Below are 26,700 nucleotides of genomic sequence, written 5' to 3' on the forward strand. Positions count from 1 at the left end.
GCTGCCTGACCCCTGGCTGCCTGAACCCTGGCTGCCTGACCCCTGGCTGCCTGACCCCTGGCTGCCTGACCCCTGGCTGCCTGACCCCTGGCTGCCTGACCCCTGGCTGCCTGACCCCTGGCTGCCTGACCCCTGGCTGCCTGATCCCTGGCTGCCTGACCCCTGGCTGCCTGATCCCTGGCTGCCTGACCCCTGGCTGCCTGATCCCTGGCTGCCTGATCCCTGGCTGCCTGAACCCTGGCTGCCTGACCCCTGGCTGCCTGACCCCTGGCTGCCTGACCCCTGGCTGCCTGAACCCTGGCTGCCTGACCCCTGGCTGCCTGATCCCTGGCTGCCTGACCCCTGGCTGCCTGATCCCTGGCTTCCCCAGATGTGTGCTTCCACTAGGAGACAGACCAATCAGCCTGTATCTGGTAGCAGAAGTGGTGCTATGAATGATCACGCCTCCCCTACTCATTCATGATCCACACTGATCATCTGAATTAGTCACCCACGCTAGAAGGAGTGAGAGCAAAGTGTTATTCACACTCTAACAGACAGAGGCAGGCGCCATCGCTTTAGTCTGCAGAGGCCAGTTACAGCCATAGAAATATAATTACTAGAACGGTAATCCCCTATTCAAGTAATTGTTCTGATTTCCACATTCTAGTGTCTGTTCTAGTAGTAATATTTATATGGTTACAGAACCAGTGTAAGGACTGCCCTCTCTCTCTCTCTCTCTCTCTCTCTGACAATTGTATTAAAGGGTAAGATGGTAATAGGAACTTCAGCAAGAGCGCTTATTGGAGTTAGAGTTAAAGGAATTGTCTGTACTGTTCCGTAGCCGACTCATTTTGTCATGTTTGCTTTTCATCCATTGCTACACTCTTAGAAAAAAAGGTGCTATCTAGAACCTAAAAGAGTTCATCGCCTGTCCCCATAGGAGAACCCTTTGAAGAACCTTTTTTGGTTCTAGGTCATACCCTTTTGGTTCCAGGTAGAACCCTTTTGGGTTCCATGTAGAACCCATTCCACAGAGTTCTACTTGAAACCCAAAAGGGTTCTACCTAGAACCAAAAAGGGTTCTCCTATAGAGAAAACTGAAAAACCCTTTGGAACCCTTTTTTCTAAGATTGTACTGTAAGTGGCTGGCATGTAAGCTGGCAATTGCCTTCACTATTGTTCAGCCGCGGTAGAAAGAGATGGCTCTCCATGACATGACATCTGACCTTGGCATCATCGCTGTTCAGAAACATTGTGGAAACTGGAAATCCCCTCAGTGGTCACTGTCTGAAGATGCGAGGAAATAAGGAAGGAAGCATCATGGCTCCCTTATTCTCCCTAGTGATGCCACTGTGCATTCCCTCGGGACGACACGAAAACAAACGGGCTGCTTTTCAACATGAATCACATTAATCGCATTAGTATTAACACATGCAGATGTGCTTGTGTACATTTACAGGAGAGATGCCACATTCCTTTCCCAAGACAGTGTGTGTGTGTGTGTGTGTGTGTGTGTGTGTGTGTGTGTGTGTGTGTGTGTGTGTGTGTGTGTGTGTGTGTGTGTGTGTGTGTGTGTGTGTGTGTGTGTGTGTGTGTGTGTGTGTGTGCGCGCGCGTGCGCACGCATATGATTTATCAGACGTTGTCCACTTATAAATACAATTCCTGGCTGAGATCAGATAGTGGCTTCCTTCCATTGATATGCAGGCTGAAGAGGCAGAGAGCATGACTGAACACTGGCCACATACCAGGGTTCCTATTGGAACCAACCTCTGATCTCAACACTGATGCCCATTGTTGGAAGGAAGATCCTCAAAACAGGCAGAGATCATAATGTCTTGGCTATAACCCAGCTTCATGACTGATGAACGCTATGTACAGTTGGCGGGAAACATTGTAGACAGCAACTGACAAGGGGAGTAGGAGTTGGTAAAACATATTGTTTTGAGTTAGATAAAATGATTATTGGATAAAATGAGATAAATGTATTATTTTGAGTTGGGTTAGACTTGGATAGAGGAGTAGGTAATGGAACATGTGAGGGAACCCATGCTCCAGTCAGGTTATACCTGGTGGAAACCATATGGTTGGACACCGATCAGTATGATATTCTTACCTGATGGATTTGTTGTAGTTAATTATTAATCATAGTAGCGCTGAAACAACCAGACCAAACTATGGCTTCCAGACACAGGGTCTACCATACTTACCATAGGTAGAGGAGCTCGCCTCAATGGCATGGCATTCTCTGTGCCTTGCCTCAGGGCAATGTCATTGGGTATTAGAGATAGCATAATATAGTACACACTGTTTGTGTGCTTTTGCTGCGTGAGCAGCTTTGGGTTAGAAGGGCAGCATATGTGTGTGAGCAAAGGATTTGGGGTCTTTGTTGGTACATGAATGTATTGTGTGTTTTTATTTAGATGTGTGTTTGTGTCAGTGTGCACATGGCTGTGTGTGTGTGTGTGTGTGTGTGTGTGTTTTATGTGTGTGCACCATGTTCTCTTCCTGTACTGTCACTCAGCATGGTTTCTCAGCAAGCTCTCTGAAATCAATATGCATCTGTGTCACCGATGAGGAAGGGGAAGAGGACTAGACCCCCTGTGCTCCAAACATGCACAAACACATCTACAGTGTATAGTAGGCATGAATCAGTGTATAAACAAACAAACACATAGCTTATACTAAAGTACAGGTCATCTAAACACGTTTCAGTGCAGTCATTTGAGTTGGATAAACATACTTTTTTGAGTTGGATAAACATACTTTTTTGAGTTGGATAAACAAATAAGAACAAATTCTTATTTACAAGCATGGCCTACCCAGACCAAATCCGGCTGGTTGTAATACAGCCTAGATTCGAACCAAGGTGTCTGTAGTGACGCCTCAAGCGCTGAGATGCAGTGCCTTAGACCGCTGCGACACTTTGGAAGTAGAAGCCTAAGTGTTGTTGTCCATTAGTTTGGTCCAATTAGGGGAGGGGTGGTAGGGTAGGGGAGCATAATAAAGGAAAATATATATACAAATATATATATATATATATATATATATACAGTACAAGTCAAAAGTTTGGACACACCTACTCATTCCAGGGTTTCTCTTTATTTTTTACAATTTCTACATTATAGAATAATAGTGAAGACATCAAAACTATGAAATAACACATGGAATCATGTAGTAACCAAAAAAGTGTCAAACAAATCATAACATATTTTATATTTGAGATTCTTCAAAGTAGCCACCCTTTGCAGAGGATAACTTCATTAGAGTTAACTACACCTCAGATTGCAGCCCAAATAAATGCTTCACAGAGTTCAATTAACAGACACATCTCAACATCAACTGTTCAGAGGAGACTGTGAATCAGGCCTTCATGGACAAATTGCTGCAAAGAAACCACTACTAAAGGACACAAATAATAAGAAGAGACTTGCTTGGACCAAGAAACATGAGCAATGGACATTAGACTGGTGGAAATCTGTCCTTTAGTCTGATGAGTTCAAATTTGAGATTTTTGGTTCGAACCGCTGTGTCTTTATGAGACGCAGAGTAGGTGAACGGATGATCTCTGCCTGTGTGGTTCCTACCGTGAAGCATGGAGGAGGAGGTGTGATGGTATGGGGGTGCTTTGCTGGTGACACTGTCAGTGATTTTTTTAGAATTCAAGGTACACTTAACCAGCATGGCTACCACATCATTCTGCAGCGATACGCCATCCCATCTGGTTTGCGCTGTATAAACAGTACCAGTCAAAAGTTTGGACACACCTACTTATTCAAGGGAGGGGATATATTATTGTGGCCCTGGTGGCACAAAATCAAAGGTCTGACTGCACAGAGATGCTTGGGATATGGTCACTACGAGGGACCATGTGTGGGTGTATCAGGGGAAGGAGGTATATCTGATCTCCATCACATAGGACGTGACAATAGTTAATCAAATCTACCCATTTCTGCCCTTTTTTTGCTCAGTTTTGTAGGCCTTCTCATACAGCTCCGACTGTATATGCATTCGTAAATCAAGACCTTTCTTGAATTGGGCTCTGGGGTGGTGCAACTGTTGAGAATCTGAGTGTATGGTTGTTGTGGGGGGAAAGGGGTTGTGTGTGTGTGTGTGTGTGTGTGTGTGTGTGTGTGGTGTGTGTGTGTGTGTGTGTGTGTGTGTGTGTGTGTGTGTGTGTGTGTGTGTGTGTGTGTGTGTGTGTACCACAACTGTTGCGAGGGAGTAAAATAATGTTAGGGACAATTTAGGATGAATCACAATAATTTTTTGCTGAAATAATAATTGCTTGCCATAATGTAATGGCGAGACTGGTGAGAGGTAAAAATCCTTTGCATAAACTGTCTACCTTACTACAAATATAAATAGCTAATTATAGAAAATAACATAAACAGGATTTTTAAAAGATATATATATATATATATATTTAATGGGCTATATGTAATACAAATCGAGGTGAGAGCATTGTAAATGCATTTGGAGGTTGATCTGCTATTCTGTGGGTGGCACTGTGTGCTCTTTTCGAAGGATGGGTCCCGGTCTCTCCGGAGCCATGGGATCCGGGGGGTAGGGGGTGGTATGTCGGGCATTGGGATGACAACCCAACTCGGGATGAGGAGTGTTATCGCGGGTGGAATTGTGGGGATCAATTGGAGGTTTACTTAGTAGCAATGCAAATATCATGGTACAGCTATATAGACACTCAATCATCATGTTACTTTTTAATGGTACGTTTACAAACATATATTATGATAAATAGAATTGAAACTTGTGTCTCATTATGTTAATTGATGAAATAAGTATAGCCAGTTATAATTGTAATGGCTTAGCAGATAATAAGAAAAGTGTATTGAACACGATGGGAGACAGAGAGCTGGTTTCAGCGCAGAGCACAGCCAGGGGCGAAAATCTGATATCAACTTTGGAGGGGACAATTACATTACATTTTCTCAAGAGCAATTCCTGAGGGGGACACCAAAAGTAGTGCTGTAACACATAGCCTACATTGTAATATGGTAAATGTATATTGAGGAACCAAAGAAATAAGGTGTTTGCTGTACTCCTAACTACCAGTACCCAAAACTACACAACTAATCACAACAGCAATACCATTGCCTTTAACAAATCTTAGTTCAGTCACCAGTTTAAGTTGAGAGTGGGGGTATCCATGGCATTTTCCAATTATGTTCCTATTTTACAAGTAAAAAAAATGGAGAACCTTTCATAATGTTGCCAAACAGACTCAACAAACTTACCTGAGACTCCCTGTCTCTGCCAGTCTGTCCCTGCATATCTGTCCCGAACTCTGCTGTATGTGTGCCATCTGTTGCCTGCTCTGCCTAATGACATCATTGTGAAACATTTCCATTAGAATTTCATTTCTTTCTTATGAACATTTTATCAACTAGTCTTTGAGATATTAGGCTACTAGGGTTCTTACTTTGCGTTTTGGTGTACTGAAAAATACTCTGATGTCCGTCTTTTATTTTTCTGCCATTTTTCTACCTGGCTGGCTGGCTGGCTGGCCTACACAGTGTGTTGGTTATTTACAGTAGGAGATGGGCTTCTATCATCTTATCTTTTATCATTCTATTTGGGCTTCGATCTAAAAAGGTAGCTAGCAAATGTGAAACGGATTGAAATGACAAGAGTTGACAGCTGTATGAGTTCACCATTTACACAACATATGCTGCAACCTTTTGTAATTTTAATAGTTTGTTTCATATTGGCTGGCTTCCAACAATAGCTGAATTTGCAAAGCTGGCGACCACCAATTCCGTTTCAGTGGTGTTTGCTATAATCTTTGCTACCCGGGTTAAATAAAGGTGAAATAAAATAAAGAAATAAAAGTTCCCTTGCGACAATTTAGCTTTTGTAACGAGACCATTAAATATATTTAAGACAATGGTAGAAGAGAGTGTAGTTCTGTTCAGTTTGGACTTCAGTTTATCGCTAACCTTATCACAGGGACTTTGAAGCACTAATTTACATCATCTGCATGCTGATCTTGGAATAAATTGACGATAGCAAAGATTCCATCTTTGACGAGGCCACATAAATGGAATAGGTACTAGCTAGCTTAATAGTTAATATTTGCGCGCTAGCTCTGCATATTCAGCTAGTGTGTGTGCGCGATTGACTGGATTAACCTCACGTCAGTTACATTCATTGAGTGCCTTTCAGACAGTAGATACAACCCCTCTGTTACCTTGCCAACTAAGGAACTGGCAGTGGATCAAACCATTGTGAGGCAAAGGGTGGGGGGGTTGCAATCTTTTGAAACTTAAAAACACGCTATTAAGTGTCTATAATCAGCACAATTGCTTTCATTGCGTATTATTAATATTATTTAAATTACATAGTTATGTTTCAGTGATATATTGGGGGGACAAATCATATTTGTCCCAGGATGGGGGGGGTCGTGTCCCCCCCGTCCCCCCCGGGATTTCCGCCCCTGAGCGCAGCAGGTTATTTATTGTAAAGGGCCACATGAGGAGGCAGGTAGCTGGGTCCAGGGGCAGGCAGCAGGTCATACACAGGAGGAGGCAGGTAGCTGGGTCCAGGGACAGGCACAAGATCATACACAGGAGGAGGCAAGTAGCTGGGTCCAGGGACAGGCACAAGATCATACACAGGAGGAGGCAGGTAGCTGGGTCCAGGGACAGGCACAAGATCATACACAGGAGGAGGCAGGTAGCTGGGTCCAGGGACAGGCAGAAGGTCATACACAGGGGTCCAAAAAGGCAACAGTACAGGCAGGAAAAAAGCTAGTAATGTCATCTGGGAGATCAGGCAATAGGTTGATAACAGGAAATCCAACAGGCTAAGGTACAGGCAGGCAAAACTATCATACATGGGAGGATTGGATTGGATTGGATTACATTACATTACATTACATTACATTACATTACATTACATTACATTACATTACATTACATGCAAACCAGCACTCCAACTAGAAGTGTGTCACAAAACAAACAATACCTCACAATGATGGGCTGCAAAGAACTGAACTAAATAGTGTGTGATAATGACATACAGGTGTGTGAACAGGTGATCAGAATTCAGGTGATTGGGATCTGGAGAGTGAGCTGCGTTCAGGGGATCTATGTGTTTGAGAGTGTGAGTTGGAAGCAGACGTTACAAAAAGACGATCAGTATTTACCTGGTTAAAAGAAAAGGAATCTAATATCTATTGTTTACAGGAAACTCATTCAACAATTTTAGATGAAGTTGTGTGGAACAAGTACTGGGGGGGGCGAAAAATATATTTCTCCCATGGGCAAAGAAATTCAAAAGGGGTAATGATATTAATTAACAGTAATTTTGATCCAAATGTGAAAATTGTCCAAACAGATCCTCAAGGTAGATGGATGATTTTAAATATGTTATTGGACCATAAACAGATATGGCTTATTAACGTATACGGTCCAAATAATGATGATCCAGGCTTCTTTGAAAATATATTTAAGATTTTATAAACTCTACAAGCAACACTAGACTCTATTATTATGGTGGGAGATTTTAATATGGTTTTAAGTACCTCTATGGACCGTAAAGGAAATCACACTACAAACTATCACCCTCAGGCACTAAAGGAAATCATGAATGTCATGGATATATGGGAACTAGTGGAAATATGGAAGCTAAAATACCCTGACCTAGTGAGATATACATGGCGGCTGACATCGGCTGATGAAAAAAGGGCTTTATAAATACATTTGATTCTTACGGAATTTCCGCATAGGCGAGGATATTGGAAATTTTATCAAAGCCTACTGGATGATAACTTGTTTTTAGCTAGGACGGAATAATTTATAACTGACTTTTCCCGACATAACATAGGTACAGCAGATCCCCTTACTGTATGGGACACTTTTAAATATGCCTTTAGAGGCCATGCAATTCAGTACTCATCTATAAAACAAAAGCAATTTATGTCAAAAGAGTCCATATTAACAAAGGAAATGTCCATATTAAATGTCCATATTAAAAATCCCTATTACCAAAGGAAATGTCCATATTAAAAATCCATATAAACAATGGAAATGTTCATATTAATTATCCATATTAACAAAGGAAATGTCCATATTAAATGTCCATATTAACAAAGGAAATGTCCATATTAAATGTCCATATTAAAAATCCATATTACCAAAGGAAATGTCCATATTAAAAATCCATATAAACAATGGAAATGTTCATATTAATTATCCATATTAACAAAGGAAATGTCCATATTAAATGTCCATATTAATTATCCATATTAACAAAGGAAATGTTCATATTAAAAATCCATATTAACAAAGGAAATGTCCATATTAAATGTCCATACTAACAAAGGAAATTGAAGGACTAACAGTAGAGATAGAGAGCAATAAAAACGGTACCATCGAGGCACAGAATAAGTTAGAGGAAAAACTAAAAGAAATGGAGGAACTTATTCAAGAAAGATCCAGTGTAATATATTATAAAAATAAAGTGAACTGGATGGAATATGGGAAAAAAATGCACCAAATTATTTTTCAATCTTCAACGTAGAAATGTTACCAGAAATGTTGTATTAAAACTTTTTACAAATGATGGGGTCACTCTTTCATTTTGAAAGAGAAAGTAGAGTCATTTAAGAATATGTTTTCGTTTCAGTCTCCTCCATCTCCGCTAACCGAAGCTAATTGTACAGTAGATATATATATTTACCAAAAAATAGATTAGAAGAGGTTGTAGCGGCAGCACTCTACTTTTTACTGTACCCCCAAACAGCTGGGTAAACAATCAACAGACCATCAGGAATATTAAGAGAGAGAAGGGGAGAGAGAGGAGAGAGCGAGATGGGGGGAGAGAGAGCGAGATGGGGGAGAGAGAGAGAGGGAGCGAGAGAGAGAGAGAGAGAGAGAGAGGGAGAGAGGGAGAGAGAGAAAGCGAAAGAGAGGGATGGAGAAAAAGAGTGGAAAAAGAGGGTTAGAAAGATTATTCAGGCCGAGCGAGGAGAGGTCAGTGAATCTGGCCGTTGAGAGGCTGGGCTGTTAACGAGGGTTCAGTCCATCAGTCAGCACTTATGACTAACAGGGGTTTATAAATGACCGTAAGACTGACCTTAAATGACCGTAAGACTTGCAGGGAAAGAATAGAATAGACACAGTGTCCCAGACCACTCGTAGGCCACTCAATTATTATCTTATACTCTTAACCCATGTCAACACCTCAAACAGTCATGGAGCCATAGATTCAGCCTTCTCAAAGAGCCATACCATGGTTTGTCAAAGATTAAGTAAAGGCCTCATCGTTTAGGCCTTACACTAGCGTTGGGCTCTCAACAACAACAGAACATTTAGCTTTCATTATCTTACTTAGCAAGAAGCATATGAAAGGTTGTATCAGTTTGTTAGGAGCCTTTTCCCTTTGTTCTAAGCTTCCATAGACTCATAATGAGATCCACTGACTGTACAAAGGCACCAGCGCTCTCGCTCTAACTGTGAGAGTAAGATGGATGAAGTGTCTGTGGGTATTGATTTGCACCTGGTGCAGATCATCTCTCTCTCTCTCTCTCTCTCTCTCTCTCTCTCTCTCTCTCTCTCTCTCTCTCTCTGAACAGAACCTGCATCCTATCATTCTGCTGCAATGTTTGGGCTATAGGCATGATGAAGGCATGGGGAGATTTGGTGTGTGTGTGTGTGTATGTGTGTTTGTCCACTGTGTCCAACATTGTTCCTCAGGGCTGGCAGCAGCAGCTGCTGTGTTTGGTTGAGTAAAAGTGATAGGAGCGGATGAGAGAGCTAGACAGCTCACTCAAACACACACACACACTTAATCACACACTTAATCACGCACGCACACACCAGTGAAACACCTTACGCAGACCAATAAGCGGGATGTGCCACGCTCCAACACAGATAGACAAACATAAACAGACACTTGTGATACAGATCCTCATCTGACTCACAAGTTTTTCCCCCAACACACACACACACACACACACACACACACACACACACACACACACACACACACACACACACACACACACACACACACACACACACACACACACATACAGCCAGATGGCCAAACATACAAACACAAGGGTGAGCAAATTGCAGTGCGGATGCTATATTTACTCTCACACTCTCAGGCAAACGTTTCCACTGCCAAAACTGAGTAAGCCACACACTGTTAGCAGCCAAACATGAATAACCGCATGCTAAATGTGAAAACGACTTCACACTCCACCTATCACATTCACTTATCTTTTCATTAAGTATTCAGCATTCAACTCATCATGCTGCAGAGAGAGAGAGAGAGACAGAGAGAGAGAGAGAGACAGAGAGAGGCCATTTGACTGGCAATAATATACTGAATTGATCTCCACTCTTTCCAAGCAAATCGTGTTACAAACATTTGGGACGTGTATTGTACATGCACACGCATACGTGCACACACGCACAACCTCTCTCTCTCTCTCTCTCTCTCTCTCTCTCACACACACACACACACACACAACCTCTCTCTCTCTCTCTCTCTCTCTCTCTCTCTCTCTCTCTCTCTCTCTCTCTCACACACACGCACAACCTCTCTCTCTCTCTCTCTCTCTCTCTCTCTCTCTCTCTCCTCTCTCTCTCTCACACACACTAGGAGAGAGCAGTGGTTTCATGTGTCTGATCTCCTTAGACCTCAGATGGGGAGTAGAGACAGATCGGAGCGTCACACCTTAGTGAAAGCTGAGTCTGATAAATGATACAATCATTCTAGAGCAGTGGTATATACTGAATTGATCTCCACTCTTTCCAAGCAAATCGTGTTACAAACATTTGGGACGTGTATTGTACATGCACACGCATACGTGCACACACGCACAACCTCTCTCTCTCTCTCTCTCTCTCTCTCTCACACACACACACACACAACCTCTCTCTCTCTCTCTCTCTCTCTCTCTCTCTCTCTCTCTCTCTCACACACACGCACAACCTCTCTCTCTCTCTCTCTCTCTCTCACACACAACCCCCCCCCCCTCTCTCTCTCTCTCTCTCTCTCTCTCTCTCTCCCACACTAGGAGAGAGCAGTGGTTTCATGTGTCTGATCTCCTTAGACCTCAGATGGGGAGTAGAGACAGATCGGAGCGTCACACCTTAGTGAAAGCTGAGTCTGATAAATGATACAATCATTCTAGAGCAGTGGTTCACAACCTTTTTTGGTTATTGGACCACCAACTGATTGTTTCTCTGCCCAGAGTACCCCTGAAGTACCCCCTCATGTGCATTTGACCATTTTACCAAGTACCCGCTGTGGATAGGCCAAGGTCCTAGTACCCCTGGTTGGGAAGCCCTGCTCTAAATCAGTGGTTCCCAGTGGTTCTCAATTTTGTCCCGCCCATTGAATATAGTTGCGGAGAGTCCCTGTAATCCTAGATTCAGATCATTCAGGTGAGAAAAAACATCACCCAGACAGGCCAGTCGTGTGAGAAACTCGTCATCATGCAAGTGGTCAGACAAGTGAAAATTATGGTCAGCAAAGAAAACTTTAAGCTCGTCTCTCAATTAAAAAAAACGTGTAAATACTTTGCCCCTTGATAACCAGCGCACTTCTGTATGTTGTAAAAATGTTACATGGTCGCTGCACATATCATTGTATTGTGCAGAAAATACACGAGAGATCAGGGGCCTTGCTTTAACAAAGTTAACTATTTTCACTGTAGTGTTCAAAACATCTTTCAAGCTGTCAGGCATTCCCTTGGCAGCAAGAGCCTCTCGGTGGATGCTGCAGTGTTACCCAAGTGGCGTCGGGAGCAACTGCTTGCACGCGTGTTACCACTCCACTATGTCTCCATGTCATGGCTTTTGCGCCATCAGTACAGATACCAACATGAGCAGCAGCTACGTTTGGCTACATAGTGGAATTCCCACGAGAGAGTAACGGTTAATGTGATTGGATGTTTTTTATTTGACTAGGCTACCTGTATTTGACATTGTGTTGTAATTTCACTGAACACTAGATGGTATAATTTTATTTTTGGCAGTGAAACAAGGCTACTCAGGCGAGAAAAAAACCTCACCCAAATGTATAGCCCGGATGGAAAATATAAATGGACTGTTTGAAAATGTGAAGAAAAAAATTTAAAATATATTTTATGAAAAAAGAAATGTGAATCACATTTTTATTTAGCGTACTCCCGACGGCATTGCGTACCCCAATTTGGGAATACCTGCTCTAGAGAATACTGTGGTGGAGGAGATTGGTTATGCACAGCAACACTAACACAAACATAAATACATATAATCCCCCCACACAAACACACGCACACATTCCAACCTATAAACAGGTAAACACACAAGCATTAAAACACACAACCTTCACCCAAATGTAGATGTTTATCACACTCAAATGCACAACTAGCAATTTGTTATTTTTTTACATTGATTCACTAACTGTACACATCAATCATGATGGGAAATGTCTTGTGAATCAGAACGTCTGGGTCCTTGCATACTTCTCTGTACTGCACATGTTCAGAATAGATTTAGAATACTTCTCTGTACTGTACATGTTTAGAATATATTTAGAATACTTCTCTGTACTGCACATGTTTAGAATATATTTAGAATGCTTCTCTGTACTGCACATATTCAAAATAGATTTAGAATACTTCTCTGTATTGTACATATTTAGAATAGATTTAGAATACTTATCTGTACTGCACATATTTAGAATAGATTTAGAATACTTATCTGTACTGCACATATTTAGAATAGATTTAGAATACTTCTCTGTACTGCACATATTCAGAATAGATTTAGAATACTTCTCTGTACAGTACATATTTAGAATAGATTTAGAATACTTCTCTGTACTGCACATATTTAGAATATATTTAGAGTACTTCTCTGTACGGCACAAATTCAGAATAGATTTAGAATACTTCTCTGTACTGCACATATTCAGAATAGATTTAGAATACTTCTCTGTACTGTACAGTACATATTTAGAATAGATTTAGGAGCGATAGAGGAGTGTGTGCTAACCATGAGTGGCTGGGAGTCAGTGAAGAATGCTTCCAACATGTGTGACTGAGAGTGATTTGGGTTTTGGCCTTGGCAGGGGCCACACTCGCAGGCCCTGGATTGTCCAAAACAGCAGATTAAATGTGGATTACAGCCGTGCTCCCATCCCGATCTCTGACTGCTGCTCTTTTCCTAACTCACACCTCATGACCTTCCCAAACCCAGTGCTTGGCTCTGATGGCTGTGTTGCCAGCCCTATTGCACACCTAGAATGTTACCAGTTGATTACTGTGGAGTGGAGGTCTCTGTGGTGCTGTAAAGGACTGCTGTGAGACTGCGAGTGGACTTGGAGTTACTCAAGTGGTAAATAGGGATTAATCACTGCTGTGCTGTGTGTAATTAAATCACCAGATCAAGTCACTCTAGTGTGTGTCCAGCGAGAGAGGACACCAGTGTGCCACGGCCCCAGTCTGTCTCTCAGTACTGATCAGCTGCACTGGGATATTGAGGAGGAGATTGTGGATATTGTGAGTGTGGGGCGAGGACTTGATGAGAAGTGGATGAGGATGAGTGGGTACTGTCTCACGTCAGAGGTCTACGGATGAGATTTACATCCGTATGGCTCTGACTTTAGACCGAGAGACACACAAAAAACACAGACACGGATTGTTCCCTTCTCTCCACCCACACACACACATATAGTATTGGCTCTATGTCTCTCTCAAACACACCAAACCACACACACACTCGCCCCCCCACACACACACACACACACACACACACACACACACACACACACACACACACACACACACACACACACACACACACACACACACACACACACACACACACACACACACACACACACACACACACACACACACACACACAGCACTGAGCAGTGTGTACAGGCTCTGCCACAGAGAGTGTGTTCCGGTCTTGAGGGCTATCCTGGACCTCCTCCATCTCTGTTACATTCCAGTCAGTGACAGAAGGAGCAGAGGGGCCACGCTCCCCTGCCAACAGAGTACCATCCACACACAAGCTTTACAAAGCTGATTGTGTCTGTACTGTCTGACATTCCTGTGTTCCCGTGCTCTCTAAAGTGGATCTCAGGGTGAACTCTATATCACTACTGTCTAAATATACTGCTCAAAAAAATAAAGGGAACACTTAAACAACACATCCTAGATCTGAATGAAAGAAATAATCTTATTAAATACTTTTTTCTTTACATAGTTGAATGTGCTGACAACAAAATCACACAAAAATAATTAATGGAAATCAAATTTATCAACCCATGGAGGTCTGGATTTGGAGTCACACTCAAAATTAAAGTGGAAAACCACACTACAGGCTGATCCAACTTTGATGTAATGTCCTTAAAACGAGTGAAAATGAGGCTCAGTAGTGTGTGTGGCCTCCACGTGCCTGTTTGACGTCCCTACAACGCCTGGGCATGCTCCTGATGAGGTGGTGGATGGTCTCCTGAGGGATCTCCTCCCAGACCTGGACTAAAGCATCCGCCAACACCTGGACAGTCTGTGGTGCAACGTGGCATTGGTGGATGGAGCGAGACATGATGTCCCAGATGTGCTCAATTGGATTCAGGTCTGGGGAACGGGCGGGCCAGTCCATAGCATCAATGCCTTCCTCTTGCAGGAACTGCTGACACACTCCAGCCACATGAGGTCTAGCATTGTCTTGCATTAGGAGGAACCCAGGGCCAACCGCACCAGCATATGGTCTCACAAGGGGTCTGAGGATCTCATCTCGGTACCTAATGGCAGTCAGGCTACCTCTGGCGAGCACATGGAGGGCTGTGCGGCCCCCCAAAGAAATGCCACCCCACACCATGACTGACCCACCACCAAACCGGTCATGCTGGAGGATGTTGCAGGCAGCAGAACGTTCTCCACGGCGTCTCCAGACTCTGTCATGTCTGTCACGTGCTCAGTGTGAACCTGCTTCCATCTGTGAAGAGCACAGGGCGCCAGTGGCGAATTTGCCAATCTTGGTGTTCTCTGGCAAATGCCAAACGTCCTGCACGGTGTTGGGCTGTAAGCACAACCCCCACCTGTGGACGTCGGGCCCTCATACCACCCTCATGGAGTCTGTTTCTGACCGTTTGAGCAGACACATGCACATTTGTGGCCTGCTGGAGGTCATTTTGCAGGGCTCTGGCAGTGCTCCTCCTGCTCCTCCTTGCACAAAGGCGGAGGTAGCGGTCCTGCTGCTGGGTTGTTGCCCTCCTACGGCCTCCTCCACGTCTCCTGATGTATTGGCCTGTCTCCTGGTAGCGCCTCCATGCTCTGGACACTACGTTGACAGACACAGCAAACCTTCTTGCCACAGCTCGCATTAATGTGCCATCCTGGATGAGCTGCACTACCTGAGCCACTTGTGTGGGTTGTAGACTCCGTCTCATGCTACCACTAGAGTGAAAGCACCGCCAGCATTCAAAAGTGACCAAAACATCAGCCAGGAAGCATAGGAACTGAGAAGTGGTCTGTGGTCCCCACCTGTAGAACCACTCCTTTATTGGGGGTGTCTTGCTAATTGCCTATAATTTCCACCTGTTGTCTATTCCATTTGCACAACAGCATGTGAAATTTATTGTCAATCAGTGTTGCTTCCTAAGTGGACAGTTTGATTTCACAGAAGTGTGATTGACTTGGAGTTACATTGTGTTGTTTAAGTGTTCCCTTTATTTTTTTGAGCAGTTATATTTGCATCATGTATTTTGCGTGTATGCTTCACTGGGTATGTGTCTATGTTGGTGGTGATGTTTTATATACACTTGACAGCAGACCAGTATGTATGTGTGTGTGCCAGTATACACAGTATTTATGGTTGCGTGTGAGATGCTGTCAAATAACCTGGATTGAAGGTTGCAGCCCCCCCCCCCCCCCCCCTCCACACACACTCTTTCTCTCAATTGTTTTAGTTCTCCTTCATGTCTGGAGTCTCATCCTGCTGGGATTAAGCTGTTGTCCTGACGCACAACCAGTGTGTTGACGTGTGTGCGTGCGTGTGTGGACGTGTGTGAACGGCAGAGGAAATAGGCCCAGGATTCTCTGGGGAGAGTCGATACAGTATTAGCAAAACGGCCAAGATTCTGACCCTACCTGAAGCAAGACGTAGCTGTGGGCTATGTGCCAAATGGTCTGCTGTCAAGTCAACCAGGTCCTATTGATGATAAACCTTGGCAGCCTGTCACAAGACAGGCATGAGGAAGCCAGGGAGATGCTTTATAGAGAGAGTTAAAGAGATGAGGCCAGGTAAAGCCGCAGCAGAAGCCCAGACAACAGGGAAAGAGGGAGCCCTTTAAGAGGATTACACAGCAGTATCACATGGGGAACGTTGAAATCATGGGGAAAACAAGCCAGCTTTGACTCGTCACAGCTTCTTTTGTATGGGTGGCTTCTTCAGCCATCACCTAATGAAAAGGACTTGAATACTTTCTAATCACGTGACCTCGCCTATGCATTGGATAAGACAGACAGAACACATACACTTCTCTAGTGTCTGTTATATTTAAGCAATAAGGCCCGAGGAGGTGTGGTATATGGCCAATATACCACAGCTAAGGGCTGTTCTTAGGCACGACTGTCAGCCAATCAGCATTCAGGGCTCGAACCACCCAGTTTATAATAGTATATATCGGTCGTGTTTGTGGTTATCAATAAGAGTCTATCACAGATCAACCATGTCTGCAACATTCTATACAACAGGTTGTGAGAGATGTTCTCTCTCTTGGGTGTAGAATGATTTTTCATCTGGCTTCCATCCACAGATGACAGCAGGCAGTTCCAGCCTGCTTTGGTAGCATTGTTTTTGCTGGTGTTTCTTCTCAGCTTCCTGGGTAGTCAAGCTGCCTGTAGTCTTCACTACAGCTGGTCCTCAGTTCGAATCAGAGCTCAAGAGCACACCGTTCCTTTTTCTGCCCATCTGTTGTTGCCATGGTAACTGTCGGAGGAAGGAGGGGAGGGAGGGAGGGTAGGGGGGATGTAGGGGGTTTGTGGGTAAAGGCACCAGGGAGCCCCCCCCTCCCTCCTGACTTACCCCCTTTCCTCGATCAACATATTATCTCCAGGGGTTACAGAAAGAAACCCTGTAGAATCGGTAAGTCAAACTTAAGGAAGAGCGACATTCATGAACGTACAGTATAAAAGGGGCAGTTCTTCCTCCACAACAACAACACAGCAGCATCACTTCAAATGGCATCTCTGTTGGTTGTTTAGCGAGCAAACAATGCAAGCTGCTCAGTTGTCTGTGTGCGGACGGTTGTGACAACGCTTCCCTCCGAGAAATTTCACATGTTGGTGCACACTGATCAGTGTAGATACAAATAGGACTTCGAACAAATAAACCTGGCTTTTGTCATTAGCTGTTGAGAGAGAAACCATGATAAAATGAAAAGAAGCAGTTTGGGTTCTGGGCATAATGTTTTTACATAGTCACTGGGCATTGTATGAAAGCACAGACAGGGTGTTCATTTAACAACCAAATGCAGGCACACGATGACAAGGGGCTGGGGGGCGAGGCCAGCAGAGCCACACACAGACAATTTTGGACATTTCCATAAGATTCACAAAGAAGATTTTGTTTTAATGTTAAAACAGGTTCTTCCGACCACGGTAGCAAAAATGCTTCGCCCAAATAAATAAATAAATAATAGAAATAGTCTCTATTTGGAGCTTGTCCTGTTGCGATGCCAGGCAGAGATAGGGAGGGAGAGAGGGGGAGGGAGGGAAAGAGAGGGGGGTTAGGGAGGGAGGGAGATGGTAGGAGCAGGAGCTAGTGAAGGAGGAAGAGGAGAAGGAGCAGGTGGGGGCTGTGGGCATGGATCATCTAAAGCTATTTGATGGCATTAAACAAACTACTAGGCCTAATGCAAGAGTCCTCCATTGGCCCTGGTGCAGATTAAGGTTGTGGGTTTGCGTGTGGAAGCCATTATATAATTCATTCTCCCTGATGAGATTTTGTTCCCTCATCCCTTTTTTTTTTACCGCATTGGCAGTTTTTTTTTACTCAACTAAATCTCTGTCTACTACATTTTTGGGTGTCTTTTTTATCCCTGTCTGTAACTAATTCCACAGTAATTTGATGTTTTCCCTCTGTACCTAATCATTTTTCACAGCCTTTGACTGATACAGTGCGCTAGCTGGCACAATGCTATATAACTGCTATAGTGGATCTGTGTCCTAAACTCCTTAATGGGGTCACTACAAGGGCAACAGCATTACTTTTTTTCATTTCTTCTGCAATTCCATCCAGATTACAGGTGGGCGGATTGGGAGCATGTATTTCAGTTTTTTCCTTTTCCTTTATTCCAGGCTTAATTTTTGACCTCTGCGGTCTCTGTCTATTAGGAGAAGTAGGCCTACATGTGAATAGCGGCTGACTTTGGGTCAGATTAAACATGACCTCTGAAACCACAGCTGTGGCATGTGCAGGCCAGTAAAGCCGCTCCGATTGGTAGATTACGAATTCACCCACAGCAGCCAAACCGCATCCAACTATTTGGCAACTAAGGTGACAATCCCACTTTCTTCTATTGTCGTCATCACTTCATAAAAGTTGTCATTATACTGTTAATGAGTTCCAGGACTAATGGATTGGTATTGTCAGACGCAGCTGGTTAAATCTGCTTGGAGTAATTATGATGATTTATGACCTTAGTAGGAGTTCATTCCAAGTGTGGATCTCTTTGAGAGCTGCACACAAAAGGCTCGCCGTCCTCTAGTGTTAAAATGCCTGCTGTGTTTGTCTGAAAAATGAATGAGACGAATGCTTTGAGTGAGAGTGTGTGAGTTCAACTGACAGTGAAAGAGGAGGGTACCTCTGAAGCCCACTCACAGAATGAAACTGTAGCGCTACACTATACAAAAACAGCTGCATACACTTGTATACATATGCAGGGCCGGCCCTCCCATTAGGCAAGATTTAATTTGGGGCGACATTTTGGCAATTGGCTGCCGCCCATGATCGGCTACTACACCGCCGGCGCCCCAGACACTTGCTCATAGCCGTTGCTGTAGTTCCCGCCTCCACCACATTCCCGCTTCTCCTGATGTTCACTCCCACTATCCTTGATAGCTATAGTGATGTGTGTGTTTATATGGGACTATCCAATTGTGAAACATTAAAAATGAATCTGCCGGTTTAAATGATTGTATTGTTGTTGTTTTTTTGTGTGTGAGGAAGAAGATTAGTGATTAAGGCAGTAGTCTAACCTGTTAACGTTAGCTAGCTACTAGTGGAAATAATAATAAGCCACAGAGATTTGAAACAAAATTTGCTACTATGTCTAAGAGACAGAAACAGGAAGCGACTATTTAAAAAAAAAACGAATGAGAAAAGTGGCACAATCTCTATACCAAAGAAATTCCCTGCTGAATTTTTGCAGGTGGTGAGTTTTAACCTTTCACAAGCAGCGGCTCAATTGAACTCCACCAGGGTATTCCTCCAAGACTACCGATCTGATGCAGCTTTCGCTGGCGCATTAGCAAGCGCAAAAGAGTTGACAGAGGAGATGGGTATTGAGCCATGTTTCCCAGTGCAGCCCACGGTCTGTCCCGTAACTGAGGATGAGTCTGTGACTGTACCTCAGCAGAAATTCAAAGTACATTTCTTTAATCAGATTCTTGATTCTGCTATCCAGTCTGTCAACGAGCGCTTTACGCAGCTCGAAGAGCACAGCAGTGTTTTCAGCATCCTGTACAACATCCTCACCATCAAGGACATGGACACAGCAGCACTTATCACTGACTGCGCAACACTGGAGAGGGCCCTTACGTACAGGGATTCCAGGGACATCGATGCAAAAGAGCTGTGTAATGAGCTCAAAGTCTTGAACAGGAGACTGGACAGTGAGGCAAAACCACTTGACGCACTGGAGTACATATCCAGATATCAAATGGCCTCCTTGTATCCCAATGCATTTGTTGCCTCCCAGTGACAGTGGCAAGTGGAGAGTGCACATTCTCCAAGCTCAAACTCATCAAGAACTACCTGCGCTCTGCTATGAATCAAGAGAGACACTCAGTGGACTCGCCACCATATCAATTGAGCACGAGTTGTCTTATAAAATCAACTTCCAACAAGCAGTGCATGCTTTTGCTGCCAGGAAGGCCAGGCGAGTCAATTTGTCTTGGAATGAAAGGTAAGTGTTGATCATACACTCACAATAATTCTATCACAGAGTAATTTGTAAGATTACTCAATTATCTATCACCTGTTTACTTTGTATTTTATTTAATTGAAATAGACTACATCTCTCTCTCTCTCTCTCTCTCTCTCTCTCTCTCTCTCTCTCTCTCTCTCTCTCTCTCTCTCTCTCTCAGATGATTTGATTTCAGGACCATGGACAGCTACCAAGAGAAAACATTGCTGATTGCAAGGCAGCAGCACAGCAGAGGAAAGAGGCCACTCTAGGCAGGGCATGGAAAAAATAGATGCTGAAACTGATGCTGGACAATCAAATTCAATATGTAAATAAACAACATTCGTTAAGGCTGGGTCATTGACATAAAGCTTATTATACACCGCTCCAGTGAAACGAGGCCCGCCATGCATTTCTGAAAGCACTTGTTTCCAAAGCTCAAATGATAAAAGTGTTATTTTTATTCTAATTGTAACAATTGTGGTGTCGTGCCATGTGTGATAACAGGTGTCATATTGTTAGTAAGAAACTGCGACCTACTGCGCCCTGCAGCTGATGCTGATCGGGATAGATTGATTCCTCTCTATGACATTCTGAAGCTGAGCTGCAGCCTATAATATTCGAAGAGATACATTTTTTTGAAACTATTAATTTAGCTTTCCACTTTCTGAAGATACAGTTGAGGTCGGAGGTTTACATACACCTTAGCCAAATACATTTAAACTCAGTTCTTCACAATTCCTGACATTTAATCCTAGTAAAAATTCCCTGTCTTAGGTTAGTTAGGATCACCACTTTATTTTAAGAATGTGAAATGGCAGAATAATAGTAGAGAGAATTATTTATTTCAGCTTTTATTTCTTTCATCACATTCCCAGTGGGTCAGAAGTTTACATACACTCAATTAGTATTTGGTAGCATTGCCTTTATATTGTTTAACTTGGGTCAAACGTTTCGGGTAGCCTTCCACAAGCTTCCCACAATAAGTTGGGTGAATTTTGGTCCATTCCTCCTGACAGAGCTGGTGTAACCGAGTCAGGTTTGTAGGCCTCCTTGCTCGCACACACTTTTTAAGTTCTGCCCACACATTTTCTATAGGATTGAGGTCAGGGCTTTGTGATGGCCACTCCAATATCTTGACTTTGTTGTCCTTAAGCCATTTTGCCACAACTTTGGAAGTATGCTTGGGGTCAATGTCCATTTGGAAGACCTATTTGCGACCAAGCTTTAGCTTCTTCCTTGCTGAGCAGCCTTTCAGGTTATGTCAATATAGGACTCATTTTACTGTGGATATAAATACTTTTGTACCTGTTTCCTCCAGCGTCTTCACAATGTCCTTTGCTGTTGTTCTGGGATTGATTTACACTTTTCGCACCAAAGTACGTTAGTCTCTATGAAACAGAACGCATCAGCAGTTGAAGCTTACATTTTTCTGCCTCTGTAGAGCATCTGTCTGGGTGGGAATGTCACTTTTGAAAATGCCATGCTTAGATTCATAAGGATGGCTAAGATTACATTTTTTGCAAGCAAGACACTCTGGTTTGACGTTGGAGAAATATGACTTATGACTTGGGCTGCTGTTATGTTCTGTTCCTCCGACTTTTAGCTGAGATAAAAATGTGATTATTTTTATTTTTGTCTCGCCTAGGGCGGCAGAATGTCCAGGGCCGGCCCTGTACATATGTATGCCCCCTCACAGGCTATAATAGTTATTCTCAGAATGAATATTCTCAACATGTCACATTAAGCACACCACTGAAAAAACACAGTGAATTGCTTCACACCCAGTAATCTCTCTTTCCCCTCTCTCTCCGTCACACGCACAGAAATAGCACGTAAGCCGCAAACAAGGTGCACAGTGTCACCGGTTGCTAAGGGGATAGAGGAAAAATGGGAAGACAGAGATTGTGTGTTACAAAATTAATTAGAGCAAGATCCACCTTAGCAGGGACTGAGATGAGAGTTACCATGCTAAATGAGCCTGATGCTAAACTTAGACCATGAAGCAGAGAGATGTGTCATGGCGCTGTTTTAAATGGCTGTTGCGCTGCAGATAAAATGACTGGAAGAAGTATGGGAAAAAAAGAATTGTTCTTTCTCTAATATAGATATTGTGCTCAGCAGATGAGTGTGCTCTAGATTCATCCCTTTTTTTCTACCTTATCTAAAGGAACAGTGACATCATGTCCAATCACTGCTCATCGTTCCCAGAACTCCACATCTCTTATCCAAGTTCTCTCTCTCTCTTGATCCTGCCCCGCCCGAATCTTCTTCAATCTCTTTAATCCAGAATGGTTTATTGGTCTTCTACCATCCTTTCTCTCTTCACCACACCCTCCAGTTGTTAATTGTATCTAATATTTATTTTGTCTTCTCTCTTTCTGACAGGATTCTTCTGACCGTGGTGGTGATCTTTCGGATTCTGATCGTGGCCATCGTTGGCGAGACGGTGTACGAGGACGAGCAGACCATGTTTATCTGCAACACCCTGCAGCCGGGCTGCAACCAGGCCTGCTACGACAAGGCCTTCCCCATCTCCCACATCCGCTACTGGGTCTTCCAGATCATTCTGGTGTGTACGCCCAGCCTGTGCTTCATCACCTACTCTGTGCACCAGTCAGCCAAGCAGCGTGACAGACGCTACTCCTTCCTCTACCCACTGCTGGAGCGTTCTGATTACGGGCAAAGCGGCACCAGGAAGCTTCGTAACATCAACGGCATCCTGGTGCACCACGGCGACGCTGGCGGGAAGGATGAGCATGACTGCATGGAGGTGAAGGAGATCCCCAATGCACCGCGGGGGCTCACACACGGCAAGAAGTCCAAGCAGCGCCAGCAGGAGGGCATCTCGCGCTTCTACATTATCCAGGTGGTGTTCCGTAATGCACTGGAGATTGGCTTTCTGGTGGGACAGTACTTCCTATACGGCTTCAGCGTGCCGGGCATCTTCGAGTGCGACCGTTACCCCTGCTTGAAGGAGGTGGAGTGTTACGTGTCACGGCCCACCGAGAAAACGGTCTTCCTGGTCTTCATGTTCGCTGTGAGTGGCATCTGCGTGCTGCTCAACCTGGCAGAGCTCAACCATCTGGGCTGGAAGAAAATCAAGGCAGCCATCCGGGGCGTGCAGGCCCGCCGGAAGTCCATCTGCGAGATCCGCAAAAAGGACATGTCTCACCTGTCACAGCCCCCCAACATGGGCAGGACCCAGTCCAGCGAGTCCGCCTACGTCTGATGGAGACAGGGCTAAATGCTGGGTAATTGAGGGGGCAGGGTAGGGAACGAGTGGGATGACCATTCCACTCTCTCTTTTTAGTTTTAATGGAAAGAGGAGGAGGGAGGGGAAGCTGCCATGGAATATTTGGTGCATTTTTTTTTTACTATGAGACCAGCTGCACCTGTTCTTGACATACCTTGTCATGTGAATGATGTTTTGATTGGGACGTTCCCAAAGGGCTGTGTGGGAGCGTTTGAGGAGCGGCTTCTGGCTGTTGTAGGGTTTTCGGGCCAGGGACGGTGAAGGGGACCGAGGGTTTGGCTATGTCATGGTGCTGTTCTGGCTTATTTCATCCATGATGAAGAGAGCAGTATGGGTCGTTAACAGAGAAAGAGAGGAAGAGCTGTCGCAGCGATGATCGACTCTCCACAAGCAGCGTACAGGGAGTCAACTTTCTAGCCTCTCTTTCCTGGTGTGGAGAGAGAATGATGTTCCTCTCAAGCTAGTCTCCAGAGATTACGATGACAGAGAGAGACAGTGTTCGGGAGTCCTGGAGCTGGTGCCAGAAGAAGCTGCTGTTTACGTGTTGTCTCCTGGCAAACAATTATTAACACAAACACCATGAAGGAATGCTGAAAATATTTATTCTCTACTTCTCCACTGCTGGCACCTGCACCATTGAGACTGAGGGTGGATGACAGTAACGTCTTCTTCTCCTCTTCTCCTCCGTGTAAACTTTAGAGAGGAACCCAAGGAGGCCACGCATAAACGACACCTCCACAGTCACAAACCGTTCCCCTCCACACAAAAACACCCCTACGCCGAGTTTCTCTCTCCAGCATTCCAGTGTGTTGCGTGCGTTTGTGACTGACTGAAAGAAAGAGAAAAATGAAGTGAAAAAGAGAAATAGGAGAGTAGAAGAGGAACCTTCTTGCAATCTCGACGGAGAGGAACCAGATAATTTTTTTACTAATTTAAACGTTTATGATATCATTATTATGAGTTGATTTATTCCTTTCGTGACAAAGTTGGTACCAGCCTTTGGATTTACTTCTTGTTTGAAAGTTCCTGCATATTATTTAATCTTTTAGTTGAGAGAGTATATCAAAATAGATATATTTATCTTTATGGAGGGAGGGGAGGCAAAAAAACATGGTTGGGATCATGGGGGTACTTCAAATGTATAAATAGTCTTGTCTTTTTTTGTTAATTTCAAAGCATTTTGTTTCTGATCGATGGAACTGAATTTGTGTCTGAGAGGAGGATTGCAAGAGGTATTTGAAAAAGGCAGGTTTACAAAGCAGTGTTTCTAGAATGAACCAAGTGTCATCATGGATTGTACTCTTGACAGAGAACATGCTAATCTACTAGTTTGTGCTGCATCTCTCTCATATGTGGTGATCAGCAGGCATGCCTTTAAGAGAAAAGAAAAGATTGAGGAAAATACGAAGGAAAATATGTATTGCAGCATGATCCCTGAAGACAGGCGGGAGAGCGGCAGACAGAAAGGAACTCTCGTTGGGAAAAGCTATGTAGCACCAGCAATAAAAACCCAACACACTCGCTCAACACCACTGAAGACAGGGTTCAGCTTTTCTGCAACAGTGGTACACTCAGTACAATGCCTTTTGACCCTGCAGTGAGGCCAGACACGGGAGGTGGAGGGGGGGTGTCCTTATTGTGGATGTATTGAGGGAGGGGTATGCACACTGAGCAGTAGTAGTGTCCATGGCGATGACATTATAAGAAGGCCAAACATGACCAGCGAGGTGCATCACCATACTGTACATTGTGCCTCCGTGCCTCTGTGTGTGTGTGTGTGTGTGTGTGTGTGTGTGTGTGTGTGTGTGTGTGTGTGTGTGTGTGTGTGTGTGTGTGTGTGTGTGTGTGTGTGTGTGTGTGTGTGTGTGTGTGTGTGTGTGTGTGTGTGTGTGTGTGTGTGTGTTCCTTGGTTTATGTCCTGTCCAGAGAGAGAATCCCCATCAGCATGATTCTGCTTGAGTGAAAATGCTTGGGCCGGAACATTCTCCTGGTGTTCTACCCCAGGATCATATAGGAACCCTGTAATGGGGGTCACCCCAAGCACTGCCCAGGGACACACAGCCTGGAGAGTGTAATGTACAGGCTCTACGAAACACTCTGTAGGGAGCAGGAGAGAGAAGAGGGAGAGAGGGGTTGCTGGAGACATTGACATCAACAGCATGTGTTCTTTTGGCACGTGCGTCTGGTACACTGTAAAACAGAGTAGGCAGCTCAGGTTGGACATGTTTGGGTTTACAGTGACACCGGCTGGGCCCGGGCCAAACCAACTTCGCAAGCCAAGCTGAGAAAACAGACGTGGGAGAGGAAATATGGCTGGATCCTGGAAAGCCACCAAGCCTCTAGTTGCACATTTGTTTGAAAAGAACAGGAAATGTCCTAAACAGAAGGACAGAAAGCCATGACAAAGTCCTCGCTAGTCATTCAATGACAGACGATTACAACCACAGAGAGACACGCTTCTGGAGATCGAACCGTTCAGAACTGTCCCCATGTAAGATGGCCGACAAAAAGCAGCTCGACGAAATCACCCTCTCTAGAGTTATATCTCTATGTATGAGTCCAGCTATCCACGCTCCTCCTCTCTATCCTCTCTATCCTCACTGCTGATGTGGTTGTATAGTCTTACTGAGGTGTGACTGGTGAAGTAGCCAGAGAAGGCTCTTTATTCATTCAGTCTTGTCTGTGATTAACCCTCTGATACTAGTAGATAATCTCTAGTATAGAATTAGTCCCCTTTTTCAGAGCTCGTTGAATGGCCGTGGGATTGGATGAGGAGGAGCCTTGTTCTTAGAAGACTGCTGAGAGGGCGTAATAATAGAGGTTAAGGCCGGGCTTTCTCTAAATTATCCTGGGCGCCTCTCTTTAAGAAAACGGTTTGGGAAGGTTGGTCTGAAGTGTAGTATAGTAGTGTACATGTCCAGTCCACACGTCTCTCTCCTGCTCTCCTGTCTGGTCTCATTGAGGGTTATATAACAGGGTTGGGATAAGGACACTTCCCAAAGGGAACACTTCACAGGGTTCTAGTGGTCCAATGCTCTCTCCAGTCTATATGTGAAAATTATGCAATTTTCTTTTCTTAATTTGTTTCCTTTTTTTCTGGCTTGTGTATTCATTTTGTTGTCTTTTGCTCTTTTTTTGTACAGTGATGTAATTGAAAGACTTATCGAAAAAGTAGTTTTTTTCCTATGTAAAGAGCAAAACATTTTAAATGTACAAACTGGGGGGTGTGTTGAAATGTGATCACATGTATTGTATCCCTTGCCAAAGTGATATGCAAATGACATGGGGTTTAAAATG

The 26,700-nt window shown here is 44.0% G+C and overlaps 1 protein-coding gene across 1 annotated transcript in view; it reads left to right on the forward strand.

Moving 5' to 3' along the window:
- gjd1b (gap junction protein delta 1b) overlaps window positions 1-25,765 on the forward strand; it is a 32,743-nt gene extending 6,978 nt beyond the window's left edge. Inside the window, exon 2 of the mRNA XM_014162322.3 lies at window positions 22,536-25,765. Coding sequence (XP_014017797.1) covers window positions 22,536-23,379 — 844 coding nt within the window. The 3' untranslated portion in view covers window positions 23,380-25,765. The remainder of the gene's footprint in view (window positions 1-22,535) is intronic.
- The last annotated feature ends 935 nt before the right edge of the window (window positions 25,766-26,700 follow it).

The sequence above is a fragment of the Salmo salar genome, chromosome 20 (assembly GCF_965601325.2).
Source record: "Salmo salar chromosome 20, fSalSal1, whole genome shotgun sequence".
NCBI classification, from domain to species: Eukaryota; Metazoa; Chordata; class Actinopteri; order Salmoniformes; family Salmonidae; genus Salmo; species Salmo salar.